This window comes from Rutidosis leptorrhynchoides, chromosome 4, assembly GCF_046630445.1.
Source record: "Rutidosis leptorrhynchoides isolate AG116_Rl617_1_P2 chromosome 4, CSIRO_AGI_Rlap_v1, whole genome shotgun sequence".
In the NCBI taxonomy this organism is placed as follows: Eukaryota; Viridiplantae; Streptophyta; class Magnoliopsida; order Asterales; family Asteraceae; genus Rutidosis; species Rutidosis leptorrhynchoides.
Window position 1 is genome coordinate 171256186 of NC_092336.1, and position 20919 is coordinate 171277104.

Genomic DNA, 20919 nt, shown 5'->3' on the forward strand with positions numbered 1-20919 from the left:
AATTTACATAAAGATCATGGCCGTTTTCCAGATTCTTTAATTAATCTTGATTCACAGTTGGATTTGAGCTCAGCTCAAGTCATATTAAATGTACCTATTGAATTAACTTGAAAAATTATCCAACTAATTACAGTACTAGTGCAGATTATAAGATGCGTCAGGTCTGTTTTATTATTGGGGATAGAAACATATATTGGTATTACTAGTTAACTAAACTTGATTGTCTTTGACCTTGCAATCAATGAGAAAAAAGGGGTTGTGTTGTAAGAAAGAAAAAGGAAAAAAGTAAAAGAGAGAATGTTTTGCTGAAAAATGTGGAAGTTTGTTAAAGGGTTCTTCCCCTAATTATTTATATGCTCATATCATATACTACAATAACAATTATACGGCCTTTATAACTATACAGATTTTACTTTAAAATTTCTTGTATTTTTATTTATAGTTCATATGTAAAGTTCTCTTTACTCTGTAGATGTTTATTCGTATGGTTTGATAATCGTAAAATATAGTAAATCATCCTAGATTCTTTTGTAATACGTCAACAAATCGCAATGTTGACTGGTCCGTACACTTCGATCAGCTACGAGGACAGTAAGTAAAATGCGATTTCGAGCATACGTAAATATGCTTCATATTGAGCCAACTGCGTGTTAAGTTTATTAATTATTATTTCATGCAGTCACAACAGCACAATTGCACATGCATAAAGATACTATACGCGGACTTCATGTGTGTGTATCAATGGGCTGGTCAGTGTTTTCCTTTTAACCTAAGCACAAAAAATGAAGTACTGTGCAACAGGATCAATATAAGAAAGCTTAAAGGCTAAGAAACTTCATCCACTCACTTGAAGAACCCTAATTATTATAATGAATACAAAAAGAGAAATGCAAATTACAAATTACAAAATGGAAATATATAACTAAGCAAAACAATAGCCTAGCCTTCAATTCTCTCCCTTATCTTTTCCTTCCCATCAGCATCTTCTTTTTCTTTTTATCCTCCTCTCACTACTAATATCTTTTCTGTATATTATTCTCTTGTTAAGTTTTGATTCCCTACACTCATATATTATCAAAAATAAAACCCTTTAAATACTTTCTAAAAGAGATAAAGAGAGAACAAATAAGTAATTAAAACATGGTTTTCTCATCACTTCCACCCTATCTTGATCACCACAATTGGCATCTACAGGTATATGATCTTTAACCAACTCTCCCTTTGATGCTTGATCCTAGCTTTTTCCGATTATTCGTATTAATCTTCATCCACATGATAAAGGAAAAGCATATATACATCTTTGTATAAATTGATTTCTACTCTTTTATAAATACTTGTTCTCTTTAAGTAGATCTTTTCTTGAATATACTATGATACACAAACTACATATTTCTATGAGCATATCTTTAATTTTTCTTTCTACTTATGTTTATTTGTGTTTTCATGTTAGTTGCAACAATCAAACCATCAACAAGCAAGCGTTGGAGGTGCCGAAAACCCTAACCTCCAACCACCACCTCCGCCACAACCTGGTGGTGGAGGTGGTGGTGGAAGTGGAGAAGGTTCTATTAGACCGGGATCTATGGTAGATCGAGCACGTATGGCCAAGCTACCCATGCCAGAACCAGGACTAAACTGTCCACGTTGCGATTCAACCAACACCAAATTTTGCTACTACAACAACTATAACCTCAACCAACCTCGACACTTTTGCAAGACGTGTAGACGTTATTGGACTCGTGGTGGCGCTCTAAGAAATGTTCCGGTTGGGGGAGGTTGTAGGAGGAACAAAAGGAGTAGAAAAAATGGAAGCTCAAAATCTCCAAACCAAAACGCGCCTAAATCTGTCAGCGAAAGTCCATCAAGGGGTAGCATAGAAACTATGCCAAGTACTCAATTTTCTCATCCTTCATCTCTTCAATTACCATTTATGAACTCTCTTACTCAATATGGAGGTGTTGGTGGTAATATAACCTCAAATCTTGGTGGATTTCAACCTCAAAGTGAAATGGGAAATTATCAATTAGGAGGTGGAAGCTCAAATGGGAATAATTTTAACAATGTGTTATCAATTGGAGGGGTTGAAAATTGGAGATTGCCATTCTTGGCTGGATTTGAGGTACCAAATAACACTAATCTATTTCACTATCAAAATGAAAGTGTAGCTGAAGCGCCACAATCATCGATCATAGGAGGTGATCAAACACGAATTACAAACTCTGAAATCGAAAATAGTACTCAAGTAGATCCTCCGGTGAAGAGGGAAGACAACCGAAGCTTTAATCAGCAAACATGGGGAAGAAACACGTGGAGTGAGTTTTCTAGTGCGACGAGTACTTCTACTACTCCTACAACACATTTCATATAATTTGGCTATATTCTTCTTTGATATCCAGTGATGCATTACAAGTGAATTTCAGCTTACAGTACGTTGCATGTAGTAGTGTAATTATAATGAAAGTACTGAACTGATCAAATTAGGATCATTCAAGCCCCCTAGGTAGCTACAAAGAATATGTTCAATCTCAAGATCAACTAAATTAGGGTTCCACATCAACGTTTGATCGTGTGCTGATGGTGGACTAAAGGTAGGTTTACTTTTTTAATTAAGTTGGAGCTGAGAGTATTATCTTGTGTTTCTTGATTCTATTAATTAATGTGTGTAAGTTTAGTTGTACTTTTATGTGGTATGTTCCAATAACATCGATCTATGTAAGTGTGTGCTGCTTTGCTAATTAATCATGTATTATGCGCAATTGATATATTGCTAGCTAGTCTCTTTATTTGACTTGAACTTAATGATTCTACGTATGAATGAAGTCTAGGAGTTTATCCCTCGTTATAACATGTACTAGCATATGGTAAACCGGCATTCATGATCGAAAGATCTCACTGAGAATCAAGGTGCTGGGAAACTTGACACTCATTTCGATTTCCTCCTTGAGAATCAATCCATCTTTTTCATAGTTTATCAATAAAATCCTAGCTCATTTCTCAATAAACGGTTAAGATTCTTTCTTCGATCAGGCTACTTAGAAAGGGTGAATATATGTAAACAATTGTACGTGACTTAACTGAGTTATACAGTGACCACTTTGATCATTTCTCTGGTCATCCAATATATGATGCTAGCAAAATATAAACATGATGACAACTCTTGTGAGAATATTGGGACTATAACCATTAGAGTAATTTAGCTAATATCTAAATATATGATACATCAATTTATAAATATGATAAAACTTAGAACATCAACTTGTTGTATTGGCTGTGTTGCCATTATTCTACTTTCCTAGCTAATTGTGATCCGCGCCATGTAGGTTGTTTAGTTTGTTTTTTGTCTGTAGTTAATTGGCGTCTGTTTGGATTTCTTTTGTATTGGTTGTACTTTTAAATCTTCAAATCCGTTGAATGCTATATATCATTTTTTCAAAGAAATAAAAAGTAACTTGCAAGAAACACTAGCGAATGGGTCATGCAAATCGGTATAGTAATGATAGTGCAATAATAAGGGAGAGTAAAGTGTAAATCTTGAGATAAAACGTTAAGAAAACGCTCAATTTCATGCAACTGTTTTATTCTTGACCATAAAGAAGATATATAGGTATTGCAGAGAGTACTACAAGTGCATTGATAATTATGAGGTGAAAAAGAACATAGTTGGTGTCATCACATTTTTGAGGCCAAAGAAAGCCGGCCATAATTGATACAGTAATTCTCTCTTTTTATTTTTTTCTCTGTGAAAAGGTAAAGGAGTACGTAGTTTGAGACCAAATCTTGGACTCATGATAATTACGAGGCAAAACAAAAGTGAAATGATGGGTGAGCTATATATACATAATACATTGCATGAAAATGGAAGAAATAAAATGAGAAAATATCAATTTGTAATCTAAGAAGAAAAGAAAAGTAAAGAAAGGAATCTGGCAAGGATAGATATGATACTACTTTATTGAAAGGAACCACATCCTCCGGTAAAGATTTATTAGACATATTGCCAAGTCACGAACTCTAAGCTATAGAGAGTGTAGTTTGAAATCGTTTAATCTAACAACTAAATGGAAATCAAACTGAAAAAACTAAATAGAATTTGAATTCAGTTTTCAATTCAATTTTCGAGTTGAAATTCGATTTTTGGTTCACTTTTTTTTTTTTTTTTATTCAGTTTAACTGAAAACCAAATTTCAACTGAATTCAACTATTAATATATCAATTTAGTATAAACCAATTTAAAACGAAAATTCAAACTCATAATTGATTCTTATAGTTATTTTGATTATGTAATGATTGTTTTTTGGTTTACCAAAATCTAACCGAATTCGAAGGATTCGAATGTTTATGTGTTCGTTTTTGTTCATTTTCAATTCTAAAATAGGTTTTGGGTTTTGCTTTTAACAATTACAACATCGAATACAATCGAATTAACGGAAACCCGAATAACACCCCTACTAAGTTAGCTCTTTAATTCTACACCTTAGACAATTTATAACCCTGTTTATGACGTTACAGGCAAATTATGTACTTTTTGGTGAAAAAGTAGGTTTTGACTGTGACAGTATTTGACATTCGTTAACCCAGAATGTAAAAAAAAAAAAAAAATTGTCAAATATACGTATGGTGATGTAGTAGAATCTGATTGGAAGTTGGCTTTGAAAAAATATTATAAAAAAGGAGAAATGAGTGTCAACTTGTGATGGGGTGGAGACAATCTAACGCGCAAGTTTTTCCGTTTGTTTTTCACGGTGACGTTGGGTTATTTCCGTCAGATGGCGTCACCGGCGGTTAACTAGGCTAACGTCTAATTTCCTGACGCTCAGATAGAATTGATCCTATAACATTCATAAATAACGTTAGTACATTAAACAAATTAAATCAAAGGGTTTGACTAATTTGTGCCCTTATAATAAAAGATAATGATGATTAAAAACATTTAAAATTTTCAATTATAACTTAAAATTTATTTATTAAGCTCATTCATTTTCATTTATACACAAATAATAATTACACACTAAATGTGAAAATGTATATTTCATCAATGGTGTTTTTCACGTGCTCTTAGAACACTTATTAGCTTTTAAATCAGATAATCAAAAAGTCTATATAAAGAAGGTGGTAAACTAGCTTCTTGTGCACGGCTAGATCCAAAATCACGGGGTTAATATCGTACAATTCTGGAAGGTATAAACATTAATCTTACATGTATCAAACATAAGATATTTATAAGCTACATCCATTGTTGAGGCTGTTTGAGCATATTATATTTTATATTTGATTATCGAAATGCATAAATATAGTTGTACTTGATCAAAAGAGAGGTAAAAATTGTAAATTAAATAGCCAGGTAGTTTCTGAGCATTCATGCATAAAACAATAACATTGTTATCAAGGCAATTTTTATAAAATTCTTAAGCATGTACTTGTTACTACGTATATAACTAAACTTGTTTTATTATGTACCATTAAGTTGCAGTAGAACAAGGTTCGTACAAAAATTTCTTGAAATGTTCTATTTCATATATGCACGTACGTGTGTTTGGATCATGGAAGAATTTCTCGAATTTGTGAAAAGAAAAAAAAAAAAAACTAAAAATAATACTCCATGAAAGAATCCTCATTGTTTTGTACTCCGTATCTTGTTTTCCGTGTAGTAGTGATTCAAATAGTACCATGTAACTATATAGACTGCTTTTGCTTTTGTTTATTATGGACATATATTCGAATCAGCTTTACACTTTTCTTCTTTTTTTTTACCTACATTTAATTTAATTATTTTATTTATATTTTATTTTACTTAAACGTATGGGAGACGAATATATATAACACTACTAGCGGATATAAATTGTTTATCATGACAATATACTCCGTAATATTCATATATATTTTCAGGAGAGGATGAAAAGATCTTCAAAAATTAACATGTCACAAATAAATAACAAAATTACACCATTGATCCCTAAAATTCGTTAAGATATTTATGGATCAACCTAAAGTATTTTATTAGTGTGAATGATCCCTAACGTTCCAAAAAGTTTCGTTATTAATCCTTCAAATTAACACACGTGAAATCCCTCTGTTAGTCTTCAATATGTGAGCAACACACAAGGCTGTTTTAGTCATTGTATAAATCTAGTCTAATAATACATAATGATTATGTTAAACCGATTAAATCGAATGGAATTAGAGCTCTTTTATGACCCTAAATCGATTATTAAATCAGTCTTTTATAACCCCAAATCGATTCCTAAATTCGAAATCTTAAATTCTTACTGACAATGGTCAATTGTTGGAAGCGCTATACTTCGCACTTCATTGTGAAACAAGACAAATGAAGTTGCTTTTGAATCCGGAGTCACAGAATGTGATTCAATCCTAATTGAAGATTGATGAAAGTGAAACAAGACGAATGAAGTTGCTTTTAATTAGTGTTGGCTAGGATTTTGCTTTGTATGTTTTAAATTATGTAGATTGATTAGAACAATGATGATGTTGTATCTGCTCGAATTATAATTGATTTGTACTCTACTTTTGGTACATCAATAAAATTCATTGTTTTCTTCATTCTTTTTCAATGTTTGGTTATTGCTTTTGATGTGCAATTTGATGTACATATAGAACTTGATGAAAAACCGTGTGTACTTTTAACAATTCAGATTAACGCAGCGGATAGTTAAAATAATAATCTTTTATTATTTCATAAAAACATTTACAAGATTAAATATTCATATATTTAATGAAACATGCACACGATTAATTTATCCCAATGAGATCCAGTTACACCATAATAATTGTCATGAAATTAAATCATAAGATGAGTAAACGATATACATTTCTTGAAGAAACTGATGAACGGAGAGAAACCTACGATCAAAAGTATGACCGTCTCTTTGGATAGTCCACACTACACTTCAAACAACGTCAATGGATGCTAGTCCAAACTCAAGTAATAATTAATCAACCTTTGATTAATATTATGAACCCAAAATAATACTCCGTATGAAACAATGTTATTTTTCTTACTTTCTCTCTTCTCTCTTACTAATCTCATAACCAAACGAACACACACACACACACACACACACACACACACACATATATATATATATATATATATATATATATATATATATATATATATATATATATATATATATATATATATATATATGATATACTCCGTTTGTTTGGTAGCAAAACGCAAATCAAAAGAATATCTTATTTTCGATTTCTTTGTCTGTAATATCATATTTCGTTTGATTTGGTTTTAAAAAGTCGTATTTCTCAAATACTTTAGGGGTATGTTATGTAACTTATAATTAATAATTTCTATCATGTCGCTTTCATGTGAATAGTAAATTAATTAATTTCGTTTCATTTACTATTCATATGAATAGTAAATGAATTAATTTCAATTTACTATTTTGTTACTTGAGTAATATATATACCTCATATATATATATATATATATTTTATTTGACGTCTCGGTGTATATGTGTGTGACCCCGAAGGCTCAAATGAAATTGGCCATATAGTTATATGTTGTACCTTGCACATTAATCCTACAGACTCCCACTTGTGCATGGTACAACACCAAGTAACTATACAAACAATGGTAAGCATCTAGCAACACGTCATTGTCCCCAAATTTATGTGAGAGTAGTTTCTCGAAACTGTTTATGGTAAGTTTTAAATGTCATTCATCCTTTTGTTTCAGATACTTTAGTTAAACTTGAGATATGGATCATCGGTCATTCTCATTTGTTTAACAATTTTGTTTCTCGATCTTAGAACTGAATTAGATCACCAAATTAATTAAGTATCATCTTAATTACATCTGGGTGCGGCCACACAAATATCTTATTCATTCATCGAGGAGCTCAAAAAGTATCTAACTCCAAACATTTTAGAGGAACAAATCCTATATTGCATACACGTGTCTATCACGAGCTTTACATTGTACCCAAAAATGGCCTTTATAGCATCCTTATTCAGGACAGCGTTTAACCATATCAAAATACAATGTTTCATACATCAAAACTGGCGTGCATCTCAAGTCTAAGGACATAAAGACATAATCACTAAAAGATTCACTACTGACAATGATCCATGTAGTGACATCTCTGTTGGGTCATTCCAATATTCATCATCAATGAATACATATAAATGTTGGTCTCTACAAGTTAACTATTTATCATCAATAAATATAACCAAAACTTCATATTAATCTTAATTCATGTTATTCCCATAACATGATTGATTATGGAGATTTTGAATAATCAACAATTACTCATGGATTAAATATGCTAATGTAGAACACAGTGATATATATGAAAACGATCATACCATCAATATATCAATTCATTATGATAAAACTGTTTAATATTCCAAAAATATCCAAATACTAAATTACAAATGAAAAAGATCAGCAGCATAACGAAGTCTAGTATTACTAGATTGATCATCATGCTTGTTGTGCATCATGGGCTTCATGAACGGGTCAACCACGTTATCATTTGTATGAACTTTTAAGAATACTAATATCATTCCTCTTAATGACTTAATGAATGTAGTCAAACTTTTGAAGAATGTGTCAGATACTTTTATATACATGTGATTCTTTCAAAAGTATATTAACACTCGAACTATCACAGTACATATTATAGAAGATTAAATGTTATGTACTACTCTGAGTATAACAACAAACTTCCTTATCCAGTACAGCTTTCTGAGCAGCTTCTCAGTCAACAATGTATTCTGCTTTTGTTGTAGATTGTTCAATAGTACTCTGCCTAGAGCTCTTCCAATCAACTGTCTTGCCCATCATGACAAAGAAACAACGTGACTGGATCGAGAATCATCTTGATCATTTTGGAAACTAGAATCAGTATAAAACTTAATACTTAACTCTTCTTCCAAACCACCGTAAACCAAGAACATATCATTAGTACTCTGCAAATACTAAAGAATATTCTTAACAACAGTTCAATGTACTTCACCTGGATTATGTTGACAATGACTCGTCAAACTTAAAACTAATGAAACATCGAGTATAGTACATATCATGGCATACATAATGGATCATATAGCCGAAGCATATGTGATACATTTCATTTGTCTCATCTCATCTGCTGTAATAGGACTTTTGATACTTTCTCACGGTTATGCCCTTTTTCATTGGCAAAGCTCCATGCTTGGAGTTTTGCATGCTAAATCTCTGCAAGATAATGTATGTACTTTGATTCAAACCAATAAGCTAATTGGATCTATTGTATAGATCCTCATTCTAATAATATAAGTAGGTTCATCAAGATCCTTTATGAAAATACATTTTTCAAGCCAAGACTTGACATCTTGCAAGTTGGAATGTTATTTCTAATAAGTAATATGTCATCAACATATAAGATCAAGAAGACTACTTTGCTCCCACTAGCTCTAATGTAAACTCAGGGCTTATCTTGGTTTTGAGAAAAATTAAACACTTTGATTTTCTCATTATGCTTAAGATTCTAGCTCCTGGATGCTTGCTTTAATCCATAAATGGATTTTAGAAGCTTGCATACTTTATTAGGATGCTTAGGATTCATAAACCCTTCCGGCTGAACCATATATACGTCCTCGCTTAGGTCGCCATTTAGGAAAGCAGTTTTGACATCCATTAGCCATATTTTATTATCATGAAAAGCAGCTATGGCAATAAGTATCCTAATTGATTAAATGCTTGCGACTGATGAAAAAGTTTTCTCATAATCAATTCCTTGAGTTTGAGTGTAACCTTTTGCGACCAACCAAGCCTTAAAAGTGTTTACATTACCGTCCATGTCAGCCTTCTTCTTGAAGACCCATTTACTCCCCACTGTCTTGCAATTGGGTGGAAGATCAATCAAGTCCCATACTTGATTATCTTTCATGGACTGCATCTCTGTCTTCATAGCATCTCGCCATTTGTCAGATTCTGGATCTGATATAGCTTCACCGTAGCTAGAGGTTTCATCATAATCCCTTAGTTGAGGTTTATCTGATTTAATCAGATAAATAAACCTCATAAGCCGATGAGTTCTACTAGATCTATAAAGTGCAGGTGTAACACATTCTGGCTCACCAACAGTGCACTCAGTTTCAATGTGTAGATTTCTAGTACTTACTGGAGGTATGTTACTTTAAAGTACATGAATTTCTTCAAGATCTACTTTACTCCCACTGACTTCTTGTAAGAGAAGATCTCTTTCCAGGAATTCAGCAGAACGAGCAGAAAACAAGTTGTCTTCAGCTTGGTAGTAAAATTAGTAACCCATTATTTCCTTTATGTATCGTACAAAGTAACATTAGATAGTTATGGGTTCTAATTTGTTTGAAGTGTCATGCTTCACGTACGCTTTACAACCCCAGACTTTCGGATAAGACAACTTGGGATTCTTTCCATGCCATAACTCATATGGTGTCTTTTCTACTTTCATAGTTGGAATCACATTGAGTATGCCTGCAGTAGACTCTCATGCATATCCCTAAAAGACGGTAGTAGAGAAATCAGACTCATCATAAATCAAACTATATCAAGTAAAGTTCGATTCGTCTTACTCAGACACACCATCGTGTTGTGGTGTATAAGGTAGAGTGAACTATGAGACAATCCCACAATTCTTTAAGTGGTCTAAAAAACTCTTGACTCATAAACTTACTTACTCCATCGGAGCGAAGTGCTTTAATGGTCTTTCCAAGCTGATTATCTACTTCATTTTGGAATACTTTTGAATGTTAAAATAGCTTTATGTTTATGTTTCAGCAAGTGAACATAATCATAGCTACTGTACTCATCAGTAAATGTAATGAAGTAAAATTAACTAAATCTATACATTGTTCTTAAAGGGCTACATACAACAGTATGTATTAGTCCTAAAAGATCTTTAACTCTTTTACCTAAATAGGAGAAAGAAGCATTTGTCATCTTTTCACATAAACATGACTCGCATACATCAAATGACTCAGAGTCAATTGATTCCAAAAGTCCATTAGATTGGAGTTTTGAAATGCATTGTTTGTTTATATGACCAATATGACAATGTCATAGATAGGTCTTATTCAAGTCTTGCTTGAAGACTTTGGCGATGTAGGTATACAAATAATTCTCATTTGAATTTATACTATGCATATCAATTTGAAAAATACCATCACGTGGATAGGTATTAAGATAAATATATTATCCATAGAAACTGAAATACCTAAGTGTGTAAATGCAAGTTCAAAACTAGCATCTTTCAAATTATGTCGCTCGCAATATTGAGAGCATAATGCTATTGTTCCAACGAAACAATAAGACAACTTAGAGAAGTAAGTTCGGAGGTACCAATAGCTTTAACAAAAGCTTGATCCCCCTTGCCTACTTGCAAATCCAGCGTGACTTTCTTCTCATTCCCTTCATATATTTTACAGGTGTGAAGGCCACAACCAGTTAACAAAGATCTAGGAATCACTAGAAGAAGTATATAACTATATATGGAATATACCTGATTTGCTAGTCTCACCAGCGTTGCATTTTCTCAGCTCAGATTGGAAGATAGGACAACTTCCTTCTCCAATTTCCAACCTTTCCACAATGGAAACATTTGACGTCTTTTGTTGGGTTTTCTTTCTTGGGAGGTGGTGGAATTTTCTTCTTAGCAATTGACTTGCCTTTTCCTTTTCCCCAAGTTTTTAGCTTATTCTTTTTCACCTTACCATCCCTAATCATCAGGACACCTGGATTGGAAACCTTAGATGGAATATTCTGTTCAGCAGTTTTGAGCATCGAATGCACCTCTGCCAGAGATTTCTCCCAACCTTGCATATTGTAATTCATCACAAATTGATGATACGATTTTGGTAATAAAGCCAAAACTGTGTTCACAACCAAGTTAGGCGGCAAGGTAGTTCCAAGTTTTTCCAATCGGCCAATGTAGCTTTTTCATTTTCAAGACGTGAGAGCTCACTGATTGACCCTCCTCTATTTTTCATGTTTGAAGAAGCTTATAAGTTTCATATAACTCTTAACTAGCCTGTTTCTGAAACATATTTTTCAGCTCAGTCATCATATCATATGCTGTACGATCTTTCATTTCATTTTGGAGGTCAGAAGTCATACTAGCAAGCATGATTAAAGCTATCTTCTCTTGCTCATCAAATAACTTCTGATAAGCAATCTTTTGAGCAGCATTAGCTGTCTCAGCAGGAGAATCGGGTAAGGGTTCTTTAATTTTGTTCAACTTCCCTTCATATTTGAGAACAATTCTCAGGTTGTGGTACCAATCGGGGAAGTTTGAACCACTGAGTTTCTCCTTCTCCAACAAAGAACGGAGGGTGTTTTGGTTTACGTTTTGATTGTTTGATATCTACAAAAGAACAAGGTTCAATTTTAGTATTTCGATATAATACTTTAATAAATAAATTACCCAAGTTTTAATATATTTAAAAACAATTAATTTACGAAAGCCCAAGATCCACATAGAGGTTCCATAACTACATCTGTTGATCAGCTAGCAGTTATAGAGTCTACTGGTAGGTAGCGAGTACCAATTGCATCACAGGTGCAACTCTTAGATCTTTATGGGACCTAGAAATATGTGTAGTTCTACAAACCACTATTATCTACTGGCATGTTTGTCCCATCCTTGCCTCGAATTCAGGTCTCACCGTGAATACGATTAAGTCGTCCAATTTGGAAACTGTGGAAATTCATCCTAGTCTCACTCGTAACTGAAAATCCACCTCGTGGTTATAATTTGATTAGGTCTCACCGTAATCAAAAAATAACGAGGAGTGTTTGCAAGCTCATTGGATGGCATGACTTAAATTTGACGGGTATTTTAAAAAGTTTGTGTTAACGAATAATGCATGCACACAAGATTCGCTAAACTATTTGTTAAAAATCATTTTAACCAATTTTATATAGATCGATCGTGTTTATGCGTCTAGTTTGTTATTTTATTTTATATATAAAAGTAACAAATACACAAACGTGTATCGTTTTAAAACAATTTTAAAAGATTTCGGTCATATATAATTTGTGTTTCAAAAATCATTTAACTTTAAACTCGTTAGAGTTTAACTTTTAAAATCATCAATTTTAATCTTTGAAACTGTTTCCGGTTTTCTTTGATGTTTTCATCAAAAACATTTAGCATATATTATAATCAACAATTAAATATAAATGCAAAAATAAAACACAATCATACCGTGCATCACACACACATAGCCTAGCCCAAAAAATCCTATGCTTAATCCCATGAGCCGACATGTGATCAAGAGGTCAAACTAAGGGTAATATCGTAGCTCCCACTTAATTCAAGAATTAAGTGAAAACTTGACAAACGTCATCGTTGCCAAATTGACCTGTTCGCCATCTTCTAAGTCAAACTCCACGTTGCATCTTTATCTTTAATCTTCATCTTATTACATTTATTTAAAATTGAAAAATACAACTAATCTAATACTTTTACAATTTAGAATAAGCTTAAATACAATACTATGAAAATGAAAAATAAATATAATACAGCTTTGGCTTCAAAATAGCCTTTCTTATAAAAAAAATTAAATAATTAATATGACTTAATATCGCCGTAATCAACAATCACAACAATCATACATAGGTCGGGGCATTATGTGCTATGTGTGCAATCACAAATTTTAATAACTACATTATTAAAACCTACATATGGCTTGTCCATGGTTACAATCCATGTGTATAACCATTGAATGAAATAAATAACAATTATTCAAGCCATAAAAATAAATTCAAAATTTATAACAGTGATTTTTTTTTCAGATCTTATTCGTACGTCATGAGGTAATCAACAAAGTTGATTTTCGAAACCATAAAGGTTTTGACTTTTACCAATTCACCACAAAGCTAAATCTAAAGAAAATCGCGCGACAATTAAGATGGTGTAAAAGCGGCTCGGATACCACTGATGGAAAACCGTGTGTACTTTTAACAATTCAGTTTAACGCAGCGGATAGTTAAAATAATAATCTTTTATTATTTCATAAAAACATTTACAAGATTAAATATTCATATATTTAATGAAACATGTACACAATTAATTTATCCCAATGAGATCCAGTTACACCATAATAATTGTCATGGATATAAATCATAAGATGAGTAAACGATATACCTTTCTTGAAGAAACTGATGAACGGAGAGAAACCTACGATCAAAAGTATGACCGTCTCTTTGGATAGTCCACACTACACTTCAAACAACGTCAATGGATGCTAGTCCAAACCCAAGTAATAATTAATCAACCTTTGATTAATATTATGAACCTAAAATAATACTCCGTATGAAACAATGTTATTTATCTTACTTTCTCTCTTCTCTCTTACTAATCTTATAACCCAACGAACATATATATATATATATATATATATATATATATATATATATATATATATATATATATATATATATATATATATATATATATATATATATATATATATATATATATATATATATATATATACTCCGTTTGTTTGGTAGTAAAAAGCAAATCAAAAGAATATCTTATTTTCGATTTCTTTGTCTGTAATATCATATTTCGTTTGATTTGGTTTTAAAAAGTCGTATTTCTCAAATACTTTAGGGGTATATTATGTAACTTATAATTAATAATTTCTATCATATCGCTTTCATGTGAATAGTAAATTAATTAATTTTATTTCATTTACTATTCATATGAATAGTAAATGAATTAATTTCGATTTAATATTTTGTTACTTGAGTAATATATATACATCATATATATATTTTATTTGACGCCTCGGTGTATATGTGTGTGACCTCGAAGACTCAAATGAAGTTGACCATATAGTTATATGTTGTACCCTGCACATTAATCCTACAGAAGTATAGCATTAGTATATGTTGAAATTTATGTTGATGCTTCTTGACATATTAAAATAACACACATATTGAATGATATGATGTAAAACAATACATATAACTTACACTTGCATTTGATGAGGTGTTTGATGTATTGTTGTAGCATAATAAAGTAGGTGTTTGATGTAAATTAGTAGCTATAGAAGTATAGCATTATAATTGTAGCACACTCAAAAATAGGAGCAATAATTTGAATGTAAAACATGCAAGTGATGTGTTAAATATTACTAATAGCAACAGAACAATCACAATAAAGTAATATGCTTCTAAGTAAAAGTTACCCATTTTTACACTTTTATTGATTATAGTTTTTATGCACTGGTGTTGGTGTTGAACCTTTCTTTGCCCTTATTAGCCTCACTTTGCCTATCATCAAATACTAGTGTTGACCATCTACACACAATTCTAAGTCTTGTTAAGTCGTTTTTAATAAATGCAAGTTGCCTTCTAGTCTCTATCGTATGAAAATTAATATAATCTTTTACTTTCTTTTACTACCGAATTGTTGACCAAGATAAAACTATATGTTAACCACACTTGTGGATGCTTCTTGTTTCTTTAAACTCTTTAAACTTTCTCCTCTTAACACCCTCAATTTCATCTCCAAGGTCAGAATCACTTTTAAATTCTTCATTACTCAACACCTCTAAAGCTTCAAACTTTTCAATATCTTTTGGAATTTGGTTACTGGCATTATCCATAAATTCACCATCCTTATCAATACTAAATTTTAAGTCATTCATACTCACCTCAACATCTGATACTATGGTATGATCATTATCAACAAACTTACTTTCATCATTATTATCAAATTCATCATATTGATTACCTTGTTCACTATCATTACCTTTAACATCCACATCATCAACTAGTTAGCATTTAAATACTTTTTTTTTACTTGAAGTATTTAGTTAGTTTATTATTAAATTTTGAGTTAATAAAATTCAACCATGGAGGTTTTTGTTATCTTGAACCGAGAAGGTTTTTTAGGTTAAACTGTGAAGGTTTAACAATTTATCTATCTTTATTGTTTAAGCCAACGATCTCCAATTCCACATTATGTGGTATCAGATTAGAGGAATGGCTAAACAATCTGAGATTGAAAGACTGAATCGCAAGTTTCACGAGTTGGAATACATGAAAAATCTCTTGCGTAACATAGAGATGAAGCTTCACAATCTTGATTTTTTCGGGAGCGGCTCAATCGTATGATTTTGTTGATTCGATTGATCAACTTTTTAACATAGAGTACGGTCCTAAACCTTGTGAGGTTGAAGACACCGTACCAATTTATGATACTGAGGTGAATAAGAGACACAAGAGGACAGGGTTAATATCGCCTTTTGTGTTGCCAGTCACTTGTGATAGTGAAAACGAGACAATTAATGGTCCTTTTCGTGTGTTAGAAACAATTAACGACAACACGTCTAAGATTGAACTCCTAGTTCATTATAATGTATTCACCACTTATAAGGTTTCTAATTTGTCCACATTATGTTGGTTATAGTGGAGATGACGTAGACTCGAGGACGAATCTTTTCGAAGAAGAGGAGAATGATGCATATCCAATAGATAGTCAAGTTGGTCTTATAAGTATTGGGCTGCATAAATATTGTAGGCTTCATGATTTTGGGCTTTATGAAATTGGACTGAAGTGTCAATGACTTGGGCAAGAATAACGGTGTAAGAAGGAGTCAATAATGAAACATTTTAGTTTGATTCAAATTAGTTTTCTTATTTTTAAAATTCTATTGAACTTATCCTCTTATTAGGTTAGCATTTAAATACGCTTGGTTTGCTTGGAGTTTTTAGTTAGTTTATTATATCAAAATTTAATAATAAACCAACTAAAAGCTCTAAGCAAAACAAACGTATTTAAATGCTAACTAGACACCTAATCATAAGATAAGTTCAATAAAATTTAAAAATAACAAAACTAATTTGAATCAAACTAAAATGCTTCATTATTGACTCATTCTTACTTCGTTATCCTTGCACAAGTCGTTCTTGTAACACCCGGAGATCGGGCCTAGTTGAAAATGACCAAATAGGCCCTTGTATGGTGTAATTTAGTGATTTTAATAATTATATGTTTATAATTATGTGATTGTTTGATTTGCTTGGGGTGTGGGTTTTAACCCCTTTATTGTGAATGTATTTGCTTTATTTCTTTCCATTCTCCAGAAATTTTCACACAACCCCGTACCTACCATCTTCACCCAATCTCAAACCCTAAGTGCCAAATCTTGTTCTTAGATTTGTTAAGCTAGTGAAATCATTTCCTTGTGATTTAGTATCTTAAACAAGGTAATTTCTAATCAAAATCATGGCTTAAATCTCTGAAATTTAAGGGTTTTTGTGAATTTTTGTCAAAAAGTGATTTTGGTGTCAAATAGATTGATTTGAAGTTCTTTTGATGTAATACTTGTGGGTTTATGTCCTAAAAGGTTTTATAAACACGTTATGTTCAGTTTTGAGGTCAAAATCGAGTCCACGATCAAAATTTGGTGGATTTTGCCCAAAACCCGTAACTTTGCTGTTGGTGCAACTCAAGAACACATTCGACCATTTGTCTAGACAGTCGGTAGTTTGTATTTTGGAAGACAATCGGTAGTTTGTCTCTGGTCAGTTGACCGTTTGTTTAGACATTCGATAGACTGTCTAGACAGTCTACCGACTGTCTATGATAGTCTACCGAAATTGGCAGTTTGGGGAAATTTTATGAAAAGTGTCAGGTTTTAGCATTTAAGTTGCCCGTGTGTCTAATTTTGATTAGAACACTAGACTAAATTGGTTTATGTTGCTCTAACTCGGTGAGTGGGACTATCTCTGGCTGTAGTTTAGAGAAGCAAGTTGTGCTACTAGGATTTACCAGTGTTAGTTGTCTTATGTAGTATCTGTATTGCTGTAGAATTACTATTATTCTTTATAGTGTAGGGTTGCCTTGCGTTAGCCATAGTATTTGAGTTGCTTGTGTATGTTGCCTGGTTGTGCCCTTTATTGTTAGAACCTCGATTGGATGGGTTCCGCTCAAGAGGTGAATCTCGATTAGTTGGTTTCATCTCGAGGGGGTCAACCTCGATTGGTTGGGTTGGGTCTTGTGGACTACTATCTGTTGAGTATAATTCAGAAGAACATATTCATTGCGTGAGGATGACTATACTGGAGATTTAGTAGTTAGGACTATCGGTAGAACCTGGCTTGATCAGCTAGTAGTCGAAGGCTCGTACAAGCCGTCGATCCTCTTACTAGAGCATCACTATTTTTATTGCATGTTGAACATTGTTTCTAGTTGTTGTTGGTACAAGTTGATATGTATGCTAGACATGTTAGGTAGTTCCATTCACTTAGCTTCGTGTTAACCCCTCACCTCCTCCCTTGCAGGTTTTGGATCTTTTTCATGCTAGATTGAAGGGATGGAACTTGTTGAAGATATGTTTGACAGAGCAAACTCTGATGTCAAGTATTTTATAATTATAATCAGATATTAACGTAACACCTTTTGTTTGTAATAATGTAAATGATTGTGATAATTATGTTTATATGTATGTAAGGGAATGTTTTGTAAGTATGTCTTCCGCTATGTTTTAAAAAAAAATTACAGTGTTGCAAGTTGGTATCAGATCATAGGTTTGGCCGCATATACATTGTTGAATGTCATGTTCCCAAATCTTATGTCATTTCAAACATATCAAAGGGGACGGGTTTAGTGAATGTAGGAATTCATATGCATTAGTTGTGATTAAACTAACTCGTTATACAAAGCTTTTGTGTGAGATGTTGTGGTAGTGTAGATGTGGCAGATGATGTAGGAAACACAACTGGTCCCTTAGCCCTCCGGAACATTCAGAGCTCCTGAAGAAGGGCACATGTCAGAAGATGATGATCCTCAGGAACAAATACTGGACTTGCAGATTTAATTAAAGGAAACCCTAGATCGTATTAAAGAATTTGAACAACAACATGTTCAAGTGAACCCAAACATCAGTGTTTCAAATCAGGCTACTCCTTCGGTGGTATGTGGTACCATGTTCCTCCCAACACATACCAGCCAATCGGGAAGACTTTGCAACAGTCGTTGTTTCCACATCGGTATCAGTTTCCTCAACAATATCAAATACCGCCTCAGTATAATCAGTAGTTTCCCAATTAGATGATGTACCCGTATTAAATGCCGTTATTTGAGACTCCGATGAGGTGTACCTATAAACAGTTTATGAGTTATCAACCTCCGGTGTATGCAGGACATGCAAATCCTTCAGTGACTTTAAACTGGCTGCGAGAGTGAACGAGCATTGGAAGCATGCCAGTGTGAACAAGAGTTACGAGTGTTGTATGTTAGTTGTCTTTTTAAAGATCAGGCAATGAGCTGGTGGGATTCCATTACTGGCCATTTTTCGAGAGAACGGGTAAATCGGATTACTTGGGAGCAGTTTCATGTTAAGGTCTGTGAACAATATTGCTCTGAGTATGATTTGGAAAGGATGAAAACATAGTTTCTTGGGATAAGGATGACGGACGAAATGTCGATAGATGATGTGATCTGTGAGTTCAATGACAAGTTGAGGTTCGTGCAATAGTGGGTCCCGTATGAGAAGCACCATGTACAACATTTTATAAGGGTTATAAAACCAGATGTAATGACCCGCACTTTTTCGATCATTCTATACTTATAAGATTAATATTTACATAAATTAAACTTACCAACATGATAAGCAATCCAAATTGTTGAGACTTATGTTTTCAAAGAGAGTTTTACACAACGATTGACCGTCTAGTTTGACCGATGATATCACGAACTATACAATATATGATAATTATACGATTGTGTATATATATGTATATATACATATTTAACATAATCTAAGGATGTTTTAATACCTCATTTTGTATTAATAACAATAAGTTATAAGTATATTTTGAAACTACTAACTTAAGTTTTCAAAACAATAACCATACGTAACGTTATTTGATATAAATACTTATAACCTATAATGTTTATACATATATCGTATATATAATGTATTTAATCACTTTTTAAAGACTTAAATACATAAAACAATATAAGTATATTCACAAAAGATAGCTATATTTGAATTCTCATTCCATTTTTCACAAAATTTCTATACGTATATCTAGAGTACATGTACTCGTATCATACCTAACCTCTATACGTATTTACTATTGGTATATACACATCAAATCACCACCAACCAGCCCTTGTTCAATGCCTTATGTATAAGGTAACTACTTTTGTTATCTAGTATGACAATTTCACATGATTAAAAGATTTTTTCACAAAATTACAAACTTATACACCTTTTACACCACCATTTATACTCCATTCCATTTTCATTTTACTACACATTTCCTTTAACTAAAACACACACACTTTTAAGAGCCTTAACCTCCATAACTATTCAGCTAATATCCATGAAGATCTAGCCATAAAAACATCACTTAAACACCATAAGAAAAACCTTACAAAAACACTTCAAGAATCCTTTCAAGAACACAAGTTTACTTCCAATCTTTCATCCAACTCCACCACTCTTTTGGTTCTAGGTCTTTACTCCTCTTTTACAGCAATCTTGTCCAAGTAACTTGAGGTAGTAACTTTGTTCATAACCTTATTCGATTCATATATATATAGCTATCTTATTATATGGTATAAAATTTTAACAACAAGAACATAGTTTGAATGTTTTCAAACTTGTTTGCAAACTAAATAGATCCTTCTAACTTAACTTTTAAAATACTTCAAGACCTGTAATATATCATAAATATATGCTAATTTAACAAGGTATAACTTGGTTTTTCAAAGAACACCTTAAAAACTGTTTTTACGACGTCGGAGTGCAACCGGGGGCTGTTTGGGGTTGGATAATTAAAAACCATCTTAAACTTTGAATTGGAGGTTTATTTTCTGGAAAAATTATTTTTACTATGAATATGATAACACATAAAAATTTCATGATTTAACTCAAAGTATAAGTATTTTTAGA

The 20919-nt window shown here is 32.4% G+C and overlaps 1 protein-coding gene across 1 annotated transcript; it reads left to right on the plus strand.

The window, feature by feature from the left end:
* The first annotated feature begins 1037 nt into the window (after window positions 1–1037).
* LOC139840382 (dof zinc finger protein DOF3.6-like) lies at window positions 1038–2703 on the plus strand. The gene is made up of 2 exons (XM_071830653.1): window positions 1038–1194; window positions 1451–2703. Exons 1-2 carry the CDS (start codon window positions 1141–1143, stop codon window positions 2366–2368), a joined length of 972 nt encoding a protein of 323 aa, XP_071686754.1. The 5' UTR covers window positions 1038–1140; the 3' UTR covers window positions 2369–2703.
* The last annotated feature ends 18216 nt before the right edge of the window (window positions 2704–20919 follow it).

What these genes read in the sequence shown, in the direction of transcription:
- LOC139840382 (XM_071830653.1), top strand. Translation starts at nt 1,141, where the DNA reads ATGGTTTTCTCATCACTTCCACCCTATCTTGATCACCACAATTGGCAT. An exon ending in ACCACAATTGGCATCTACAG is followed by an intron (nt 1,195 to 1,450) that starts GTATATGATCTT and finishes TTTTCATGTTAG; the next exon opens with TTGCAACAATCAAACCATCA.